The following is a 17,961-nucleotide window of genomic DNA, read 5'->3' on the forward strand; positions in this document are numbered from 1 at the left end:
TTCCTTTAAAAACTATTTGTGTACAGTTTACATGACAGTTGTCTGGAAATATGGCCAGTGGGGTAAAATGTCAGATCCTGTTATTCACAGATGCCACCATCTTCTTCCTGCTGCTTTGATACTTCCTTTCTGTCAGCCTCTTTCCTCTCAGGAGACTCACAAAAACAGATCAGCATCAACTCCCTCCTCCCCCTCCATCATCCTTGTAACACCTAGCCTGGTTCTCTGCGTGTAAGCTTTGCAACGCGTCAGCAGCGTCCTGAAATCGGTGTCATGCCGCGTGGGATGGAGGTCCAAAGTTATGAAACGCTCCCCCGTTGACATGCTGGGTTAGCGGAGCATGAGTTCCAGATTCATCGGGTTCAGTTTCAGCCTTCTTGAGCAGCCACTCAGCTGAGCAGCTGTCCAGAAATAATCAGCCTCCAAACTCTCTGACTGCCCCCGACGCGTGAACAACACAACACCAGTTACCCGCTGAGACGGAAAACACGGATCTTAGGATGGTGGAGAAGTGGGACGCGTACCAAGCTGTTTGCCTTCTGATGAAAGCAGTTCATAGCTCAAAGCTAAAACACGGTGTCAAATCATAAGGGGAACAGGTGAGCTTTGGGAAATAAATCTGAAATTATTTCATTTACAATTATTTCAGACTGGTTACCCAGTGTCACCAGTATAGTTCATGATGAAGCTGTTACCAGATTTTCCAATTATTCATATCACCAGTACTTAACTGAATTAATTTGTTTATAATTGACAACAAAAGTAACAAGTGTCAAGATGTCATTTGAATAGTTATTAAATCAATTCAGCAGTACTTGTAACTCATTCATTCATTTGCCAAAATGAAGAAATTATAGATTTATTGATTATACTTCAAATTAAGCTGTACACTTTCACTCTTAATTAGCTGATTGCATGTTATGACACACTTACTGATGCCTTTTCACCTAGTTTTGGCCTTTCACCACTTTGCCCCCGGCACTTTCTCACGAATAAAGCGTAAGGAAAAATGTCCAAGAAGGTCTGTTTTAATAATCCTGTATAAATATGGTCTTTTCTTGGGTTATCGTTGTGTTTGGATACCAAAAAATGGAGATTATTCACCTCTTTTTGCACCTCTATTCAAACTCAAGCATACACCTGTACCTTTAAATGTTTTTAACTTGCTCTGACAAGAATAAATCCAGCTCTCCATCTCCTCAATTCTATTACACACAGGGCCCTGAAGGATCCTTTTAGAAGCACATGATTTCTCTTTTATCTCATTATAACTATATCTGCCATTGTTCCTGCCTATCTGTCTATCTCTTAAAGGTTTTCTGTTTCTTTGTCTTTCCCTTCCTACACACCCATCACTTTGCTTGCCTATATCTGTCCAGGATTTGGCACATGTGTGCATTTACCTGAAGGGCTCGGTCTCATGGACGTCTAAGGCAGCTCCGCGTATCCTTCCCTCCTTTAACGCCTGGGCCAGAGCTTTCTCATCCACCAGACCTCCCCGTGCAGTATTGACCAAGAATGCACCCTGACGCATCTGTAGTGCAAAAGGCATGCAAACACAAACAAGTCAACACTAGGCACAGATGAAGCCAGCTTTTTTACAGCTCATGTATGGACTTTTGTGTGTATGCCAGCCTGGCAGGCAAATGAATGTGTTTGATCTAAAAGAGAGCATCAATCTGGATTATATGTCTTAAGACATATTAAACAGGACATAAATTGAGAAGAAGGAATAAAATGGTGACATCTCTGTTTCACCTGACACCTGAAAGATCTAGGAGACAGAAAGGCAACTGGGACAAATGCTGTCAGATGTGGGATATAGAGCAGGCTTTGTTCAAACCAAGGAGATGAAATGAAGGACGAGGGATGAGCTGAAAGATGAAGTAGCACCGCCACCCCTTGCTGCTTACCGGGGGGGGGGGGGGGGGGAGAAGAAAATAAGGCACAACAAAAAGTGTATGAGGGAGGAAGAAGAAAAAAATCAAATGAATATGCTCAGAAGAAAGTAATCCCTTAATGTTGACAAAAGCTGAAATCCAGGGGCATGAAAAGCCTTTACGCTGGCAGGCAGTCTTTTATTAGGCCTTGGTGGTTTTGACACACAGAACATACACAAACATGCACACACACGTTTCCACTTTAAACGCTAAGAGCCACTGCCAAATTCTGGGTGAGGAAAGACAGAAAAGTGTTCTTTCATTGCAGCACTTAAGAGGCAGCTGAGAATCTTGTGCTTTGGAAAAGACACAGAGTTAACTGGGTTACCCTACACCCACTCCTCTTCATCTCCTCACATACTGTAACTCAGGAAGAATGGAGCGCGAGGGACAAGACAAAGAGAGAGAGAGAGTGTGTCACAGTGCGGGGTGATATTGACAGAAGGAAGATGCGTCCCCAGCTTGTGCAGTTCCTCAGCTGCCCTGCAGGTGTCACCCCAGGCAGTGCCTCAGAGTGCAGTTATTGACTCAGAGAGCAGCACTTTCCCCTCACACTGTGCAGCCTAGTCGATATATTTGCTGTAGCCGTGGGCTGGCACTAAATGCATTTGACAGAGCAAAGGAATGAATTTGTGTCCAGCTTTGGTGGAGCTTAAGATAAAGAGCAGGGAATGTACAGGCAGGAAGGCTGCTGCTGTTTCCAGTCCTTTTTTTCTTCTTCCTGCTTTCTCTTTCTGCCAGATATAATGCTCTTTAGGACAGACACTAGGCTGACAGAGTAATAATATACCAGCATCTCGACTTGTCTACCTGCTAGATAGCACCGCATTAAGCCCACATCAGGTCACAGCTGTTCAATGGGATGTTCAGCTCTGTCTGGGTGACACGTGTGCGGGCGACGCGTGTCTGTGTTTGTTTTGAGTAATGCACCTGTTTGATGGTGAAGTCGTTGATGAGGTGATGGTTGTGTTCGTTCAGGTTGCAGTGCAGGGAGACGCAGTCGCTCTGGTAGAGCAGGTCCTGCAGGGTGTAGACGCGCTGGACGCCCAGCGAGCGCTCCAGGCCGTCCTGCAGATAGGGGTCGTAGAAGATGACGTTGAAGCCGAAAACCTTGGCTCGCACTGCAACCGCCTGGCCCGAACGACCTGGGGACACAAACAAAGAGTTTATAAAGTTTGTCAATGTGCTCAAAGACACAGAGGGATTTCTCGTACGTTAACAGAGCGTGTCTTCTCCAGAAAAAGCCAGGCAAGTTCAAAAGTTGCACTGTTAAATACCAGTTCACTGATCATTTACATGTCTTGTTAACTATTAACTCTTTAAGTAGTCTTCCGAAATAGTTCTCCAGGCTTCTTAAAGGACATTCAAAGCTCTTCTTTGGATGTTGGCTGCCTTTTGTTCTGTTCGCTGTCAAAATAATCCCACACTGCTTCAGTAATGTTGAGGTCCGACCGCTCCATGGTTTGTGTGTGTTTTCTATCCAGGTATGCTTTTACTGAATTGGCAGTGTGTTTCGGGATCACTGTCATGTCACAAAATTAAACTGCTCAGATGCCTTCCAGATGGTATTGCATAGTAGCCAAAATTTGACGGTACATTTCTGTGTTCATAATACCATCAATTTTGACAAGATCCCCAACACCACTGGTTCATCTTGGTTCATCATACCATAAGACCTGTTTCCAGTTCTTGTGTAATTTGTCATATCTCAGCCTTTTCTGTTTCCCTTGCTTAAGTCTTCTTGACAACCACCCCTTCCATTGAGACCATCCCAAAAGGTTGATTCTGATCATCTGGATGTAGCGTTTTCAGTGGGTGAGTGCACGATGACTGAAACTAGCACCACTGAACAATGGGCTGGGAGGTCAGTTGTTGATCAATGGTCATGAGAATTTGCACATTAATGATCAAGGAACTGACCTCCCAGCCCATCGTTCATTCAGTGATGTTAGTTTCAGTCATTGTGCAATGCACTGTTTATAAGGTTGGGGAAACCTGCAGTCAGCTGAGACTGAAGAAGTCACTTGGATGAGTGACGAAATGTTTCTCCCACTGAAAACACTACATCCAGATTGGGATTTACTTACTTGGATGATTGAGCATGCATCAAGACGTATTAGACCATCTACTAGTTTGTAGACATGTATCAAAAAGATGTAGGACGTAGAATTGCGTCCGCAGTGTTTTCTATCTAACATTCACACTCCAGTGAACTCATTGGGTTCAGTATCTTGCACTCACAATATCATTATGCAGAGGAGGACCAGGGATTGAACCACGAATCTTCCAATTAGTATGGGAACTCCACAACCTTCTAAGCCACAGCCATCCACCACTCTAACCCTTTGACGACACACTGCAAACAATGCAGAGATATAAGTTTTTGTCTTATAGCGCTTCAGAAACCACCTTGCCAATCCAAAAAAAGGGGGGAATAGGTTTTATTATTGTGATAGAATACTATTGACAAACTGCCTAAAGATACAATTTAAAATGAGTTCTTTGCTAAATTGAGCACTGGCTCATCCCCTGATTTGAGTGCTTTTTTATGCTTGAACGATAAAAAAAGAGAAAATAATCAAGTACAAGTTCTGACCTGAAAATGAGCGAAAAAGAAGCCAATGTCTAAAAAAAACTTCACAAAAAATAAACCTTTCATTCTTCTAATAGTAACAGGATGTCACTTGAACATCTTTCATGTTGCAACAGCCTTTTCATGTCGGCTTTATTATATTAAAGTTGTGAAAAAGGCTACTTTTAATATCACTAAGGGAAAAAAGGCTTACGATGAAGACAAGGAGCTATGATGAAAAAATTAAAAAACAACAAGAACAAACAAACAAAGGGCCTCATTCACCGTGTGTGCTTTTTAATTTGTGCACAAAATAAGCACTCAAACAAAAGTCAGGTTTGTGGATCGTGCAAAAGCAGCCAATTTTACTCTTACTATCGTGTGCACGTTAGAGAATCACTGTAAATCAGCAGGTGCACGCACGTTACTTGCAGTCAGCATACTTCCGTGGCCCCATTTTTCTCTATATAAGGAAACGTGTTTGCCTAGAGGCGGATCACAGAGAAAGCTGTGAAGCTGTTCTAAGAGGAAAAAAGGTCACTTAAGCAAAAAAAAAGTTGTGGACTGAGGAAACATAATGTCTAAGGTGGAAACTGGAAAGACACACCAAGAGACTCGGGTTGCAATCACTGAAGCGGTAAATACTGAATCCTTGACGCACAGACCGTGACTTAGATATAAGAAAAAAGCTTAAGATACAAGTTTATGGAAAAAGGAATAACCGACCAGATTATACAAACATCCGTAAGTAGGACATTGTTGAAACAGTGGCGAGGTGACGGCGATGACGTCCAGCAAGGATGAAAGGCAACGGATTTGTGTTTATTTTATGTAATTGGCCACTGCCTTAATAAATTAAAGGTTTTTTAAGTGTTTTAAGTCAGTTTTAACCTGCTAAGCATTTAGTTAAAACATGTATGTTTATATTTTCTAAGTCTGAGGCAGCTCTACGTTCGTTTGCCGTGCACCAACCACTTCAGGCACGAAAACACGGATGGATCCCGGATTTGTGAGTAAAACATTTGTTTGTGCTGATTAGGCACACGTTTGTGCAAACACACTGTTTGTGAATGAGGCCCAATGTGAGGTGAAGTTGTGAGACAGTGAATCAGAAACTGAATGTGCAGCATTCGAGCCTCTCCCTCTGTCTCTCACAGCCATTTGTTGTGTAGGATGCGAGTCTCCACTCTGTTGGCTGGAGACGCCAGTTTCTGCTCTGCAGCAGCAGCTGAGAGAGAGAGAGGGACAGAGTAATGGAGAGGTGGATGTTGCTGCTCGTAAAAAGGATCGATAAGGTCCTTTACACTCTCAAGGTCCCCTCTTTGTGATCGAGCATTATATCCTGCTCTTACACTCCACAGCTGAAGAGAATCACTCCTTCTCTTCTTCTCCTTCAATGTCAGCCGATAAGAGACGTGCAATGCTAAAGACCCAGATATAGCTGCAGCTATCGCACAATAAAACTACAAATTTTGCGATGATCACAGTTGCGCACTTTACTTTTCTTCGAGTGATTCATCCGTCCATTTCTTTCTGCTAACGTTACTTTTCCTAATTTTCACAGGCCACGTTTGACACAACACAGAGCGTGGGTGTGAGCTGCTGTAAGTGCAAGCTAAAAAAGCGATGCAGACAGCAGCAGTAAAGGAATCAATTTTTTAAAAAGATTTTTCTTGTCAGTTTGAAACAGACCAGGTCATCCTGCAGCTGCAGTACGATGTGATTTACTAAACCTTTTGGAGCAGCTGTGGAAAGTTGGATCATCACTTCTTCTGCAATGATTTCTTCTGCCTCTCTGATTGTTGGAAAATGTCTGCAAAGAACTGGGTTTAAAGAGAAACTAGATCTACACAATCTTGATTTACAATGAGATCAGTTAACAGCTGAAGTTTTTGGCATCTAAAAATACCTCTAACTTTGTTGCACTGGGAAAAAAAGAATTTGTATTTTTTTTGTGCGGATTTTTCCTTTAATATGTCAGCTCCTCTGTCGTCTCTATTTCTAAGCCTCGCCCTCCCGTCCCACACTTATCAATGCCACATGCAACGAAAACCAGGGGGTCTGCCACCCACTCAGGTGGATCTGAACATTTTGATCTCTGTCATTTCACTCTCGACTCGGCAGCAGATGTTTGCTTTGCATTGCAAATTTTTCTGCTGACAAAGGTTTCAGATTCTGCAGTAAAACACGAGGCTGAAGCACCAATTCTTGAAATCAGCCCTGTCTCACCCAACAGTGAAGAGGCAAACATGGTGGCAATTGGCCAAGAGGTCAACGTTTTTTTTTAAAAAACATTGTTTCAAAAGTCCTTGTGCACAGCAGGCAGATTATCTCTGTTTTTACAAAAGGAACCAGGCGACATCACAATATCACTGGAGATATTTTCCATATTCTGCAAAGAGATGCAACAAGTGCAAAATCCAATAACGTGCAATACGGTTATTTGTTCTCTTTAGCTTTCAAATACTTGTCAGTTGTGTCTGTGTGCCATTCGGCGCAGGCGGGTAGTGCGCAATCGTCTGAAAACAGCTGCCTGCTTCATGTGGAGATGATACTGATCATAGTGGTGAGAGTGAACTAAACCTAATCACTCAAATAAACTGGTTTGAGTGATTAGACTTTTCACTGTGAGCAACTTCAAGATGGATGTAATGGGATTCTGTTAATTAAAAATTTAAGTGAGTACAGTTAGCATAGAAAAATGTGCAACTACCAGAGGCTGTCAAAAAGTCCTTATTTACCTTGCGATTGTGTCTCTTAAAACATGGAAGCATAACTTTGGCAGTTGGATATTCAGTTTTTATGTTTCCTTGACACATAATCGGCTAATGTTGCAGAAATATGTGGGAAGGATTAGACTTGGGTAATGAATTCCAACATTTTTTCATCGGTCCTCATCTGCATCTGCTGCAGTATCAACACTGTCTTTGCACGGCTAATTTGATTTGACCATCTGGAAATGCTAAATATGCAAGTGGAATTTTCTTTGTTTTGAATTTGCTTTGAGACGTTTCAAGAGAAAGTAATTATACTTGTCTGCAATCACTTTTAGTATAAGATGCAACATTTAAAAATATCATTTTTAGGGGAATATAATGTGTTAAAAATGTTGTTTTGCATTTAGTAACTAAAATGGCATTTCAAGCTTATCACACTGAACCCTGATGATCATTTAAGCCTTCATTCATATAAAAATGCTGATTAAAGGTATCTTAGATGTCTCTTCCCAGACTAACATATTCCCCAAATTCCAAAGTTGAAAATGAGTTTTTTATCAGATCAAATTTAGTTGATAGGATTATCCTGGATATTTACTGGAGGTAGATAGGCAGACCACAGCTACTTGGTTACATTTACATATGAGAAATAACAGAATAATTCACAACTAAAAGGCTTGAACTTATTTTTGAGAAGAAGATCAAATGGTTGGTTGTTTGGTACTTCAAGTCCTCGAGTCTACTGTCACCCCAGAGCTAGAGGGTTTTTTTTCAGTCTGTGTATTTGCCGACAGTTGTGCAGCTGGCTGAATATGCAGAGTCCTAGAAACCAACGCCAAGAGGCCTTCGATGTCCCCAACCTCCCACTGACAATGGATATTGTTTTGGAGACAGCTTGAGCCAGAAAGACCAGCAGAGGAGGACTGGATGAGGAAGGGAGAGACAGGGGGGAGAAATCTTCCCTGCCAGGACCCGCTGTTCAGGCACAGTTAGTCCAGGCAGCTGTCTGGGACCTGTAGAGGAGGAAGGAGGTTGTGTGTTTGTGTGTGTGTGGGGGGGGAGGTGTATGTGGACAGAGAGATAAGGTGGCACTCAGGAAAGGCTTGTGAGAAGACAGAGCATCTGTCGGCCCGGTGATGTTGTGACAGGGCAGAGTGACGCACAAACACACACAATCACCACTAAAACAGGTGCAGAGAGGGAATCAAGTCAGAACACACACACACAAACACACAGAGGAAGAATCTAGTCTGCCATGAGGCCTGATCATGGCAGGGCAAGATGTCGAGGGACCGTGGTGACAGAGAAGAAGAGTTGAAAACAGAAGAAGAGAGTATAATAGAGATATAATGGTGAGCATTAGAGCAGTGGGATGAGAACAGTGAGGCAGAGAGAGGAAGTCAGCCCGCAGGGAGGCGAAACAGACAACCTTGAGATAATCTGTGGGACGGGCAGAGGGTGAAAAATAACCTTATCAGAGCAGGAAAACAGAAGGCACACTGAGTGGTGAGAGGATATGAAAGCACAAAAGTGGAAGCAACGGAAGGGAGAGTAAATTTAAAAAAAACATGATGAAAATAAGAGGAAAAAGCAAGAGAAGGAGCCAGAAAAAGGCTAAAAGAGGAAAGCGAATAACTGAATATTCACCAAAACCGATGAGACCCAGGGTTTCGCCACGTATGCGGGCGGCACCGGACGCCACCTCCCGGATTTGCTCCACGCTCTGGACTCGCGTGCCCTCCCGCAGAGCCTGGTAGAGCCAGGTGTTCCGCCGGTAAAGGTTGAGGATGTGGCACAAGGTCGAGTCTGCCGTCTCCTCCACAGCTGCCGAGGGAATGTTGCACACGGCAATGCCTAAAGATAGAACAGTAAACACACACAAGGCAGAAGGGTTGAAAAGCACATTAAAGACGTATGTGACACGTGAAATATGAGTACAGAGGGAGATTTTATTGTCCAGGGCGAAAAAACCAACATGGGTCACTATGATTTCTGATATTCATGGTCAGCATCTCAAGGGAGTGTGAAAATGACATCAGAATATGTCGGCTTCATTGGAGCGTGACCTCCAGCACGCATTGCAGCCGAGGATGAAACAGACCGGTGGATTTGGTGTGCCGGATTGATGTTTTTCATGTACCAGTCAGTCTACATTCCAACACTCGCTTACGGTCATGAGATCTGGGTCATGACCAAAAGAGTAAGGTCACGAATAAAAGCAGATGAAAATAGTTTCTTTTGTAGGGTGGCTGGGATCAGTCTTGGAGATAGAGTGAGGACCTTGGACATACAGAACCTGCTAGAGAGATTATACATCTAGCCTAGTCTGGGAATCTCAGGATCCCACAGGAGTAACTGAAACGTGTTGCTGGAGATAAGGACGACTAGAATACTCTGCTTAGGCAGCTGCCACCCCTAACCTCACTTTAGACAAGTAGAAGATGATGGATACGTGAATGGATATTATGTACTATAACACAGGTCATATATTATAAAAACTTCAAAGGAAGCTTTTGGTCCAAAAGTATATTTTATTATATTTACCCATATAGGGGTGATATCTTCTGTAGATCTTCTGGGTCGGGGATGAGTTCCTGCCCCAAGTGGAGGAGTTCAAGTATCTCGGGGTCTTGTTCGCGAGTGATGGGAGAAGGGAGCCGGAGATCGACAGACGGATTGGGGCTGCAGCTGCAGTAATGCAGACGCTGCACCGGTCCGTCGTGGTGAAGAGGGAGCTGAGTGTAAAAGCGAAGCTCTCAATTTACCGGTCGATCTACGTCCCTACCCTCACCTATGGCCACGAGCTGTGGGTAGTGACCGAAAGAACGAGATCGCGGATACAAGCGGCAGAAATGAGCTTCCTCCGAAGGGTGGCTGGCCTCTCCCTTAGAGATAGGGTGAGAAGTTCGGCCATCCGGGAGGGGCTCAGAGTAGAGCAGCTGCTGCTCCACATCGAAAGGAGCCAGCTGAGGTGGTTCGGGCATCTGACAAGGATGCCCCCTGGGCGCCTCCTGGGTGAGGTGTTCCAGGCATGTCCCACCGGGAGGAGGCCCCGGGGCAGACCCAGGACACGCTGGAGAGATTATATCTCTCGGCTGGCCTGGGAACGCCTTGGTATTCCCCCGGATAAGCTGGAGGAGGTGGCTGGGGAGAGGGAGGTCTGGGCCTCTTTGCTTAGGCTGCTGCCCCCGCGACCCGGCCCCGGACAAAGCGGATGAAAATGGATGGATGGATGGATCTTCTGTAGAAATAACTGCCTTCTCTAGATTTTAATGGAACTTTTCTCGTGATGCTCAAAGCATCAACAACAAAAAACCAAACTAAAAAACCAAAAAGCTACTTAGCGGTAATGTTTCTGAAGCCCTCATTCACATATTTTATAGTTTTATGTAGGAACCACCACACAGAAGCTCAGCTCATATAATGTTAACACTTGTCTATCTGTCACTAGCATTAGCCTCTCATCACAGGTAGACGGATGGCCTTTTCTTGAAACAGTTGGCGAGCATAGTTTAATAAAAGAAAGAGAGAGAACGATACTTCCTACACGAAACTGATCACAATAAAGTTTGTGGATGTATATAAATCTACATATGCTATATTTTGAAAAGCCAAATGTAATTTTTAGCATCACGACTGCCAATTAGGTCACTGTTTTCAAGAGAAAGGCAAATATTTCAACAGTGAAAATCTCCAAAGCATTACAGGCCAGAGGAAAAACATGAAAAGTTGATAATGGTGTGAACTGATCCCTTAATAACTTGGGTTATCTTTAATTAGGTCTATATTTGGGCAACGTAATCAGTATTCCAAACATCACCTGCTAAACGTCAATAATAATATGAAGATACACACGTAAATATGTAAAGTCAAGATCTTATCCAGTGCAGTGTTCATAATTTTGTTCCTTTCAGCCGATATACAGGCCTGACCTTGTGGTATTACCTTGCCGTTTCCTCCAACAACACAGACTACTTTTTTTTCTCTGTTCTAACACTTAAGCACTTCTGCCTGCCCTCATTCTCCTCCTAATGTCCTCATCTCACTCTGTATCTCGGAATAACAGCGCAGTCGTCTCTAGACAGCAAAAAATAGACCGAGCCTGCTCAATCAATGGCCCCTTTTTTCTTCTCCCCGAGAACAGCCGTCATATCAGCGCCGCCTTCTCCAGGCACGATAGCTTTTGACTCCTGTGTTGCAAGGCAGAGCGCCTTCGGTGAGTGGGTGGCAGTTAGACACAGTATCTCATATTGGCAGGGAAATGGCAGCTTTGTCAACTGTAAGAGCTTTTTGAGCCACCAGCCTGCTGATATAAGCCTGGGTGGTGTTTCAGGGAGAAAACTGAACTCTTCTCCTTCCCCGTGTGTCTTTTACTCTGTCTCTTTGAACATTCTGGCTCACAGCGGGATGTCTGCACTTCATCTGACTATTTATTCAGCCTTTGATACTATTCAGAAAAAATCCATACAGTAAAAACAAGGAAACGGTATACGTGGTATTCGAAGTAGTCCGCTTTAGGGACAACGACTATTAGCTCTATTTCATCGCTGCTTTTCTTTTAGATGGTCAGTCCAATTTTAACGCTGCGATGTGATGAATCTTCCCTTCAAGATTCACCTAAATCTGATTACAGGCACCTGAGGTATCGTTTGTCATTAACAGGCAAACAAACGATCAAACAAGCAAATCAGCAGACCTGCTCCCTCACAAGAAATCAATGCGACGCGGGATAGTCGTATCAAAGGAGCACAAAACACATTAGAGCTTTGCTCAGATGTAGAAAAAGAGGCTGTTACACGAGCACAGATGTGGAGAAGAAAATGATTATGATTTAGTAGCCGCTATTTAAAGAGTTCATACCCAGCTCTCCAGCAGCCTTTATGTCAATGTTGTCGTAGCCGCTGCCGATGCGGATGATGATGCGTAGAGCTTTGAACTTTTCCAGGTCCTCTCTGGTCAGGGTGATGGTGTGGTACATCATGGCACCCACTGCCTCATTAAGCACCTGCAGACACATGTATTCATAAAATTTTGCATGACACAACTGAATGAAATGCTTTTCCCTCCTTAATCTGTGTCTTCCGTTGGCCAGTTTACTCGTTTGCTCATGCAAAACACGGCTATTAAATCCACTTGGGGATACAAGAGCTCATGACAATCACACTGTCGCATTCCTTTCAGAGATGCTGTGAAAATCACACGCCTGCCGTGACTTCCGACATTTGTGAACATTATAGATTTCACATCGAGGGGGAACTACAGACATCACATGGCCGCGAGCAACACTGACACATTGTTCATTTAACAGACCTGCACTGGAAGTAGAAACAGTCATTATATTGTTTTGCGGGGGCTCAGTTCTGCACGGTATTCACAATTGCACCAAGAGCGTTTACGGACACAAGATCTGGATAAGTGACTGGATAGAGAGGTACTGATTGCAGGATAAGCCTTATAAATTAAATAGAATAATAGAATTAAAATAGCCCCATTACAAAGAAAGTAACTAATTTACTACCCAGACTGTACCGCTCTGTATTTCAGGCTTCAAAATTTCCCGATTCCTGGGAATGTATCCCGCATTTGCCCTAGTAGCTTGTGTCTCCAAAAGTTGATTCTATTCATCTGGATGTAGCGTTTTCAGTGGGAGAAGATGAACAGAATCAACTTTTGGAGATTTACTTACTTGGATGATTGAGAATGCATCAAGACTAGTAGCTTGTGGTGTTCTTACCTGCTGTACTCATGCATTGAGTAAAATTTTAGGCTGCGCAAACTCCAGCTTAAAGATGCATGTCAGCTAAGTGTAAGTGAAAGTGGTTGTTACTTATTTTAAAGCAGGTAAAGGTCAAAACTAACTGTGCTTTTAAACAACCACATGGTGGCGTTGTTGAATCTACCTACCCAAAGACAATCCATTCAAGTTAAATAAAAAAGAATAAATAAAAACAATCTTAAGATGTACCAAGTGAAACATTTCCCAAAAAAGTCTGAATTCTGTCACCTTGGACGGGGGGGGGACAATCACTGTGAAATGCTGCTCATGCTGCTCCTCTGCCACTTAACGTGGACAAGGTGACCTGGCCTGTGATGTGGATCTAAACTATTCCCCTTCCGTATCAGCCCCGGCCCCTGTCAGCGCCTAAATAACAGCTCTACATTCACCTCCAGCCAAGCTGCATTAGCTTTCCTGTGATTAGTAGATTAGCTCTGAATTTCCATACTGCTTTTATTAGAGCAGTGTCCTGGACAGGCCTTCCAGATATTAGTTCAAGGTTAAAACACTCCTTACACGCACATGCGCGACCGGCCAAAATGCACACATACATAATTGTCTCCCTCTGCGCTGATCCTGAAGGTCTTGTGTTGTTTTTGAGCTGGGGGAAGGAATCTTCTAGCCTGATTGTAGTTGATGTTAATGGAAACTCTGACCTCAGCTACATCCCCCTCTCCACTGTAACCAAACCCTTATCGCTTTAAGGATCTATCATTTCTTATGACGCCTGGACTTTTCTGACAAGGCACAAAGCCCGTGCTTCACATTTAGCCTGGCTGAGCAAAAGATAGACTGTTTCAAGGGAGTTTTGATTTGGTGATGTGCACACTGTAGTGCACACTCCTAGCTTCTAGGAGGGGGACTTTATGGCAATGAAGTCATCCCGTGAGTGATCCGCAGGGATGTTGTGCTGCTCAAACTGTTGCTTCATAAAACTACAGACTACTTAAAACTTCTTACAACGAAGGTGGCTTAGCATTTTGCAGGACAGCGTCACAAAATACTGTGAAATATGTCATAACACAACAAGCTCTGACCCCACTGGCCATTGTACCTTCAAAATCCACTTTAGCAGTGCATCGATTCCACAAAATCTTTCAATACTTCTAAAACAAATCCGTCCACACGAGATGTGCTGATTTTACAGAAGACTACATGCCAGGTCCAGCCGCTTAGGTCAGAGGGAGGTTACCAGTTTTCCTGGTTGCAGCCTCAGTGCTTATCTAAAGCAACGTGGCTTCTTGCACATTTACCCCAGTCCCCCACCTAAATAGTGAAATAGCAGCAAGAAAGCAAAAAAAGTTATGTCTTAGTGCCAAAGAATAAACAGATGTTAACCAGTATGTCCACTAAACTAGTCTGACACCTCCAGTATGCACCTTAAACTGTTTTCGTGCAAGAGCCTGAACCTCCTAAATGCCCCCATTCATCCTTGTGTGTGTGTGTAACAGATAAAGCACAGCATTTAATATGTGAATGTGAATGGGTGAAGTACTTTAACAACAGAAAAGTGCTATAAATATCTATATAACCCCATTTAGGGTTTATTAAAGGATTTACTGCTTTGAAAATTTATTGTTTCTTATAAATGGAAAATAGTAAACATTTGCTGATATTGTGAAGACTTTCTATTCACAGTTTAACTAATGACGCGAGTCGACAACACGCAATGTATGGCTCCCCCCCCCCTGCATTTTAGAGATTGAACTGTTAACTGAACACAGTATCATAATTTTTCCATCTATCATCTTTTAGTTACATTAAGAGTCATTAGCTGCAAGCCCCAAGCTTAACACCTCTTTTGGATGATCACAGTCAGGCGGCGCACAAAGTAATAGGCCAATATTGACTCCCTGCCATATGGGCTCTCATCCAACTTTTACAAGCCACATGTGGTTATGAGGCGCAACGACTGTGACAAAGACGAGGGATCAGAGACCTTGGATTATGATGCTGGAGCGCAGGTGCTGCATACAGGATTTGGTCTCACTGAAGTGGTATTGTAACTTGATCTTGATTGGTATTTGCCTGTGTGCTTTATTGTATCCCTATCACTTGAGAAAAAAGAGGATTACCAGGTAGAAGACTTCACATAACCTTAGGCAACTTTCATATTCAATCCTCGGCCAATCTTTTCCATAAGATTTTTTTATTTTTTATTGTTGTCTAGTGTATATGTACGGGAGTGTGGCAGCTGCTGTCCGCCCTGACAACATTGAACTGAAACTCCCAGAGTTATCAACACTGCATCTTCGCATCCATGCTGCAGAAAGCAGAGATTGGACATTTTCAATCTATACCGCCCCTCTGGGTATCTAGACTGCAAGTTATTATTGCAAACTGCTGAATATGCTTGCGAGGTGAACATTACAATCATGTTTTTCCTGATAAGGCAGTGTTAAAACAAACAAAAAGCTACCCACTTTCCCCCCTTCTCCTCACCGCCCAAGGTCTTTGATTGAATTGATCTCTATGCAAATGCTTCTTTTTTAATATGTCCCATTTTCATAAAAACAGCGCGATGGAAGATATAGCAGCCCTCACTCTGTCTGCAGATGAAGAGATAGCACTTGGGTGATACCCATTTCTGTGGCCATATATTGTTTTGTAACCACGGCGCTGCATAAAAAGCAATAAAGAGCCTCTACAAGCCAATGTAATTACACCGCATCCCCGCTGTACGAGATTCTCTATTAGAACAATGGCACTGATATAGGCGTTACAGTCAGTGCTACAAAGTGACATTAAATCATAATGAAGCCACTATATTTTAACTGGCAGGTGTGTATGAGGCCAATATAACGCACTTCACATATCAGCGCTATAGAAAAAGGAAGAGGGAGATATGAGTGACGGGTAAATTCCGTCTCTCCATCAAGGTTCAGCTGCGATGTGGAAGACACTGAAAGTGAACTACGGTGCGTGCGTCTTCCTACCTTCTCGTGGATCTCCTGCGTGGACTGAGCATCACAGAAGGCAACGGTTGCTAAGTCTTTAAGGATGGGCATCTCCACGGTGCAATCACGCCCGTCCAGCAGGGCCACCAACGGGCGGGGATGCATGGGCCCGTTCATGATTTGAGGCCGAATACCTGGAGAGATACATTCAAGAAGAGGAAAGATTATTTTAAACAGAAAAGGTATTAAGAAAGTAGCTTTCAAAATCAGGAAAGATGAAATCCAAATAAAATATAAAATGTAACTATCACTAAATTGCAGTCTTCACTCAGTTAATCAACACTCAGATAACAATCATCTGCTGTGTGTATGCATGTGTGCACTTGTGTGTGCTGATTAGGATGTAGCAGGAAGCGGGGCTTCTCCGAACTAACAAAAGTTGCTCAATAAATCAATGCGCCTACTCAAGACTGGATTAGAAGACGGGCTCACTTGCAGGAATCCTCTGGGTCTGGCTCTCAAACGCACACAGAAACATTTACATACACTGACACAGATAGGCGAATGCAAGCAGACAGAGTTTCACACAATCATATGAAGGGGAACAAATTCCCCTGTGTGCATACTGACACGCACACTTTGGTCGTTCTCTTTTACCAGTTAAAAAACGGCAGTGTGAGTGGAACCAGCTGCTGTGGAACAGGGGTGAAAAAAAAGAAGAAGAAAAGAGAAACACTGTGAGGACACCTTTAGAAATGCCTCATAAGAGCAATGCATCATTGAAATGAAGAGCATTGGAGAAAACGCTACAAGCCTGAAACAAACTCGGAAGCGACTCGCAGCTGCACTTCGGCACACTTGACAAAGTGCGTGTCGTAACTCGGGTTTCTGTCGCCGCTCGGCTCTTTCTCCTCTCCTTACTCGCTACTTTTCTCACTTGAAGTAAAATGAGTCAAGAGAAGCCGAACCCCCCAGCGGGATCGACCTTCTCACACATCCCACTGAAGAGGACGTGTCGCGCTTCGAAGACAGACAATTACCAGCCCCTGCTTCATACAATGTTAACAAGTGAGGAGCATCAATATTCATGCTTCCCTCAGATGCTGGCCTGTGGACGGAGAGACTTTAGAAGAAGCAAAACTGCTCCTTGCTAAGAAACAGCATCGCAACACTGCACAGGTCACCATATTCACCCCGACAACAAGATCCCCTGCGGATGTTTCCCTGTGACTTCACGACATCACGTTTCTTATCTAGGTTTGCTGCTAAGATCTGTATCGGGATGCTCATGCATGACCTCACTCTGTGCACGCACTAGTGTATGCATAGCTCTCAAAGTTATCCTGAAGATTACAATGACGCCATGCGATAAGGAGCAGGGTGGAGAAAGGGAAAGGAGAGCAAAGGTGGAGGAGGTCTCATTAGGGCAGTGCTCTTTGGGATTACAGCACACAGCATTGGGACCGATATAGGTGAGATAAGGAGATTTAAGATGAGATGTGTGTGTGCACAAACAAGTTAAAATGCACAGTGAGAAAAACAACAGGTGGGAGGGGAGGAGGGGGGAAGAAAAAGAGGAGCGATTCAGAGAAGAGTGAAATTAAAATGTAAAACAAGGAAGCATAAAAACAGACTAAACACTGCCTGTTAGCTTAAAGAGCTCCCAGGAGACTTATCAGGGGAGAAGGAGGATGAAAGGAGAAGGAGCACATAAACGACAGCAGAGACGCAGAGAAAGCCCAGCTGACAGAAAGCGAGCAGTCCAGCAGTGTAGCCTCTTAGGGCAGGGGGGGAGGATTGTAGCGAAGATGTCGTCTCCGTGCGCCTTCCGCCTGTTGTCATGGTGATCACTTAACAGGCTTTGGCTGCCAGTTTTAATGCACTTTATTTTTGGCACCGCCGGCATCTGCGCCATGAGTTTGGGTCGGAGGCGCAAACGGCCGTATCCACCCCACTCTTGCGGTGCAAAGGGCGGAGGAGATGTTTTCTCCCCTGACATACAGACAGCCGCCTCCTCCCCTCTCCCTCCGCCTCCTCATCTCAAGCCTTCCATCAAACG

At 43.8% G+C, this 17,961-nt stretch overlaps 1 protein-coding gene across 3 annotated transcripts in view; it reads right to left on the reverse strand.

Moving 5' to 3' along the window:
• The window catches only part of LOC146626871 (C-terminal-binding protein 2), a 96,640-nt gene that overhangs the window by 4,404 nt on the left and 74,275 nt on the right, over positions 1 to 17,961 (reverse strand). For all 3 annotated transcript variants that reach the window (XM_085361484.1, XM_085361485.1, XM_085361483.1), the window contains 5 exons: positions 15,942 to 16,096; positions 12,090 to 12,234; positions 8,877 to 9,083; positions 2,871 to 3,085; positions 1,404 to 1,534 (listed from right to left, as the gene is read on the reverse strand). In XM_085361484.1, coding sequence (XP_085217610.1) covers positions 1,404 to 1,534; positions 2,871 to 3,085; positions 8,877 to 9,083; positions 12,090 to 12,234; positions 15,942 to 16,096 — 853 coding nt within the window. The remainder of the gene's footprint in view (positions 1 to 1,403; positions 1,535 to 2,870; positions 3,086 to 8,876; positions 9,084 to 12,089; positions 12,235 to 15,941; positions 16,097 to 17,961) is intronic.

The sequence above is a fragment of the Diplotaxodon limnothrissa genome, linkage group LG8, assembly GCF_057381915.1.
Source record: "Diplotaxodon limnothrissa isolate DT_005_m linkage group LG8, D_limnothrissa_male_GT1.1, whole genome shotgun sequence".
NCBI lineage: Eukaryota > Metazoa > Chordata > Actinopteri > Cichliformes > Cichlidae > Diplotaxodon > Diplotaxodon limnothrissa.